Source organism: Rattus norvegicus, chromosome X, assembly GCF_021556685.1.
Source record: "Rattus norvegicus strain SHRSP/BbbUtx chromosome X, alternate assembly SHRSP_T2T, whole genome shotgun sequence".
Lineage (NCBI taxonomy): Eukaryota > Metazoa > Chordata > Mammalia > Rodentia > Muridae > Rattus > Rattus norvegicus.
In genome coordinates, this window is record NC_141554.1 from 77,463,864 (window position 1) to 77,469,863 (window position 6,000).

General features: G+C 39.2%; 1 protein-coding gene across 1 annotated transcript in view; it reads right to left on the minus strand.

Annotated features, from left to right (window-relative positions):
* The window catches only part of Abcb7 (ATP binding cassette subfamily B member 7), a 141,176-nt gene extending 137,903 nt beyond the window's left edge, over window positions 1–3,273 (minus strand). The window contains 1 exon segment of the mRNA NM_212518.1: window positions 3,094–3,273. Within this exon segment, the coding sequence (NP_997683.1) occupies window positions 3,094–3,261 (168 nt within the window). The 5' untranslated portion in view covers window positions 3,262–3,273.
* Between the last annotated feature and the right edge of the window lie 2,727 nt (window positions 3,274–6,000).

Here is a 6,000-nt window from a genome sequence, read left to right on the forward strand (position 1 = left end):
TGACACACGCCTTTAATCTTAACATCTCCATGAGCTCCAGGGCAACATGGCCTACATATCAAATTCTAGGACAGTCAAGCCTACTTAGTAAGTCCATAAAAAAAGAAAAACCAAAAAGAAAAAAAGAAAAAAAAAAGAAAACCTTGTATATCCAAACCATTATTTCCACAAAAAATAGTTTGCACGTACATGTGCCATAGTTAAAACAAACCTTTAAAAATGATGCAAAATCAAAGCAACAGTCAAAAAAGGTCATCATATACTGAGAGGTGTGGTAATACATGCCTTATAATCAGTTCAAACATAGACTAGGCTACATAGAAAGATTTCAAGACCAGCCAGCCTGTCTTGACCAGGAGACAATGGTTTAAGGAAACAACATCAAACAAAGAGAACACATATCATATAATTCTATTCATATTAAATGTCCAGAATAGACAAATATATAAAGAATGTATGAGTTAGTGGTTGATTAGACCTGGTCAGAAGACAAAAGGTATAGAAAGACAGAGAAAAATTAGGTTTCTTTTTGAGGCGATTGAATGTGGCAACATGTAGGATCCATTACTATGTCCTTTTAAATGGATGAGTTACAAATGAACACAGGGTGTTGCTGAGTGTCAGGATTAATACAAACCAGGAATTTTTATACTAAAAACTACTAAGAAACTACATAATACCTCAATTTCTACTATTTTAAATATTAATAAAATAAACTCCAACTTATATAAACTCGTGGACTGGGATGTAGCTCAGTGGTAGAATGCTTGCCGAGCTTTTATAAGGCCTTCAATTTCATCCCCAGCACTGCAATGTGATTTATAAATCTTTTTAATAGAAGTAATATCGTATAGTGGTGGCTATATAATGAACTATACACTTTAAATAGTATATAAAATCCTCCAAGTTTAAGAAAAATGTTTATACTTAAGGTGTTTCCCACCATTAATAGTACTCTATTCATTATTAGTACAAGTCAACATTTACTGTGGCCTTAGTGCCTACCAGAGTCATATTTCATAAGTACCTGACACAAAGAAAGCAATAAATGAATGAATAGCCCTGAAACCTTTCATTTATCAACTTTTTCGGCTTAGTTTCCTTATCTGCAAAATTAGTAGGGCTAGATACCATATTCTTTAAAACAGTATTTTTCAACAGCTATGTTGTTGACAGGTACCAGCCACACCTGGCTATTAAATACCTGGAATGTAGCCAATAAAACCAAGAAATTAATTTTTAAAATTTTAATGGCTGCAGCAAGCTAGTGGCTACAGTTCTAGAGCATAGTGCAAAAAAATACATTTCATAGTCATCCCAGTAATTACATACTGTGAGAATATGTGAACAAAAATTCACAAAACAATTCCTCCCTTAATATTCAAAAAGCACTAGAGTTTCTTTTCTATATTACTTTATTTCACCTAAAATAGGTGCTGCTCTAACTACTAACATTTCATAGCATTATAGTGAAGACTCTTTTCAGCTCTAAAATATTATTCTCTATACTTATAAACGTTCAGGATGAAACTATGCCAATTACTCTAAACTGATCACCTCTATACATGTATCAAATATCACATTGTACTTCATAAATATACCCAATTATTTGTCAATTTAAAATATTTTTAAATTTTAAACATTGTACAATCCTTGTCACTTTATGCCTGTCATCCCAGTATTCAGTAGGCTGAAGCAGGAGGATCACAAGTTTAAGGGTTAACTGGACTCCGGAGCAAGACCTTGTCTGTAAAAACAAAACCAAACCATACACTCCTCGAAGGTCTAACTGTATGCTTCTCTTGGCCTCTATTATCTAAACGGTGTTATATGATTATAGTAGTACGCATTAAATGTTTGTTGACAGGGAATCATAATTTAAGAAACTGTTTTCCACTGAACTGAGAATAGGTCCCCTATTGAAGGAATCAGAGAAAGAACTGGAAGAGCTTGAAGGGGCTCGAGACCCCAAAAGTACAACAATGCCAAGCAACCAGAGCTTCCAGGGACTAAGCCACTACCTAAAGACTATACATGGACTGACCCTGGACTCTGACCCCATAGGTAGCAATGAATATCCTAGTAAGAGCACCAGTGGAAGGGGAAGCCCTGGGTCCTGCTAAGACTGAACCCACAGTGAACTAGTCTATGGGGGGAGGGTGGCAATGGGGGGAGGGTTTGGAGGGGAACACCCATAAGGAAGGGGAGGGGGGAGGGGGATGTTTGCCCGGAAACCGGGAAAGGGAATAACACTCGAAATGTATATAAGAAATACTCAAGTTAATAAAAAAAATAAAATAAAAGATAAGGTAAAAAAAAAAAAAAAAAAAAAAAAAAGAAACTGTTTTCCAAACAAAAATGACAGTATGTTAAGGTTATACTGATGAACACGTGGTGGCAATTAAATATTGTCAATATATGAGAAAAACATAAAATGAAGTCTAAGTACTACAGATGATTTTTAAAAACAAACTATTATTGAATGAGCTAATGGAAGCCAATATTCTGAGGTACCATAGTCACTCCTAAGGGAGTGCGCAAAGAAGGTAATTGAATAGTCATAGCAAAGGATAATAAAGCTTCTGTCTCTGAGCAGTGTACATTTTGGAGAAAAGGATAATTATGGTTTTTGCCTATGAGGGAGCTCGCTTGTCAGTGAGGGAGTTAACGTACCAATTAAATGTGCTACTTGTTTGTAGGTGGTGTACTGTCTGTCCTGTTGAAGTGCACTCGCGATTTTTACTTCCGATTTAGTACAACCTGAAGCACGAGCTGCTTAGCACCGAATTCCAGACTAACTTTTGAAAGCAGCTCCGTCTGCCTCACATTTAAAAAACAACCGGCAAACCCCTACAGGACCCGGGCACTGCAGGTGCCCTGTGTCTGAAACCTCCTGGCTCTCTGCTGTCCCCAAAGGTTTTCTTCTTCTCCACCTCGAATTCCTAACCCTAGCTTCTACACTCGCCGCCACTGTGAGTTCGTCCTGACAATCTTTCTTGAGAGTGCTCTCTCTGACCTAAGGTCAGGAGGGCAACCCTTTCCCTATCAGGTTCCCCTGTCCTTCAGTCTACTCTCTCAAGCGCGGCAACACACCTGGGACAGCCGAGCGCTTCCTGACGCGCCGCTCTGGTACGAACTCCACCGCAGGCCTGAGCCGCAGATGGAGACTAGAGACCGGGTCAGAACTGCCGAATGCTTGTGCTTTTCGAAAGCGACCGCCGCGGCTGCCCAGCGCCAAGAATGTATCGCGAGCAGCGCCATCTTGAGCGAGGGAAAAGGAACCGAGAGAGGAGGATTGTGGGACGCTGGCGGACTGAGCGCCGCGGCTTTCATGCTTCTCCCCTCCCCCCCTGCTCGCGTCCGACACCGGAAATAGCTTGTATCTGAGGATGCCTGTGCTTAGGTATAGCTTTTTTCTTTTTCCCCTGAGACTCGGGCTTTTTCTTGCACAGCCCAGAGCATTGGACTACTGTCCTTCTCTCTTTTCTTAGTGTTGCCAGATAAAATACAGGATTGCCCACTTAAATGTTATTTCAGATAAATAACAAATTATGTATTGGTATAATTATGTCCCAAGTATTGCTTTGGTAAATATGACAACCCTATCTTGTCTGCCATTCTATTCCTTTCTTGTCTCCAACTCAATGCCATGCTTCACCCTCTCCATAACTCTCATTTTCCCTGTGCATTAACGTTTAGGATTAAAGTACAGACAAATTGTCCCCTGGAGGAGGCTTCATCAGTGAGAGTCGCTCCCTTTCTTGTAAAACCTTTTATTTTCCTGATTTGCCTTTGGTCTTTTGCTGTTGGGACAATGAGGCTCTCAGGGTACACACATATTTTATTCCATTAATTTGCCTCCTTGTAGCTCTTCCCTTTGGTTTCTTCGGAGTCTCTTATTGAAAAACTGCTAGGTGGATGGTAAGTGAACATATTATATAGTAAAGTGCATATTTAAAGACACATTTGTATTATTTTGTCAGCACTATAATCAAACCAAATACCACGGAACTATGTTTACAGGTATCTGGGAAACAATTTCCAAATATAAATGCTACTTGAAAACCTGGAGTCAAAAAGGTACAATTTCATTAATGCAGTCTCAAAAATCTCTCCTTAAACAACACACCTCTCTCTCTCTCTCTCTCTCTCTCTCTCTCTCTCTCTCTCTCTCTCTCTCTCTCTCTCTCTCTCTCTCTCTCTCTCTCTCTCCCTTCCCCCATCAGGGTCTCTTTATGAAGCCCTGGCTACTGTGAAACTTGCTATGTAAACCAGGCTGGCCACAAATTCCAATGTCCTGCTGTCCTTGCCTCTGGAGAACTGGAATTAAAGGCATGCATAACCACACCGGGCTCATTTTCAAACCTTTTACCCAAGGCAGGCAAGTAATCTTGAATTAACTCTGTAGAAGCATTATAAACTAATGAGAGATGTCCTGAAAAAAAAGTCAAAAGATATATATGGCCCATGCAGCTAGCTTCACCTTCTTCTGAGAGGCATATCACACACCAGGTTTCTGTGGAAGAAGATAATTAGAATTTCAGATTAAAGAGGTTGACCATCCCTCCCCTCCATGTAAAGAAGATGGATATATTAAAAGAAAGAAAACTTTCAGGCTCAGGCATCCAGAAAGTATATGGCAAAATAGGAGGAGATGAAGCAGGGGTGAACAGAAAGTCTTGATGGCAAAAGGCCTTCCGTTTCGTTTTAAGAAGCCAATGCTGTATACTGCAGCTATTGGGTGCCTTAGTTAGGAGAGTAAAATAATATTTATATATCCATTAAACCACTCTGGCTTAAGTGGAAGTGTTGGATTAGAAAGAGGTTCAGTGGACCTATAATTAGTTGTGAGTTACCATCTGTATGGATAGGAATTGAACCCAGATCCTTTGCAAGGGCAACAAGTGCTCCTAACTGCTAAATCAACTCTCCAGCCCCCACTAGCTACTTCTTAAACATAAAACTAAATGAAAAATTCAAGAAACCATGTAGAATCCTACATTTTAATCAGAAAAAGATTTTAAATATATGAAATGCTTACACCTGATACTATAGATAATTTCTCAAAGTCTGAGGTTTTAATAACAACAGGTACTATTGACATAAAGCAGCATTCTTCAGGTCTTTAAAGATTTATTTTTTTTTAAGGTGAGAAGAAATTAAATTTTTTTCTTCTGAAATGAAATGAGAAAAATTACAGGAATTGACTTATCAAACACACAAAAGTTCTCAGACATTGTTTTGTTTTTTCCTCCTTTTTATTGAGAATTTCATAAATATACATGTATAATGAAGTTTGCTCTAATCCCCCATTCCCCCATTCTCCTGCAAATGCTTCCCTATTTCCACCACTTGTCTCTGCAAACTTCGTGTGCTTGTTTTTTTAAATCCATTGAGTCCACTTGGTGCTGTCTATATGTACAAGGGCTTAGGACCGTATACTGGAGCATGGACAGCTTTGTAGGGACCACATACCTGAAGAAAACTGGCCCTCCCTGCCCCAACAGTTAACAACTGCCAATTGTTCTATGAGGAGTTGGACTTCCAAACCATTTCCTTTGTTCATGCTGGGATTCTGACTTGATCTTGTGCAAGACATGTGCATGCTGTCCCAACCACTGTGATTTCATATGTGCAGTTGCCCTGTTGTGTCCACCACCTTTGACTCTTAAATTATTTCCTCTTCCATAGCATTCTCTGAGCCCATGGAAAAAGGCATGTGGTATAAATTATCCCATATAGGGCCATGATCTCTTATTCTCTGAATGTTAACTAGATATGTGTTTCTGTTTTAATGACGAGATTCTCCACTGAGGATTAAAAGATGCACTGTTAAATTTGTATAATGTTGGGGCTGGTGATTTAGCTCAGTGGTAGAGCGCTTACCTAGGAAGCGCAAGGCCCTGGGTTCGGTCCCCAGCTCCGAAAAAAAGAACCAAAAAAAAAAATTTGTATAATGTTAATTCATTGGGAGATGGTTTAGTATGTGTCTGTTGGGTA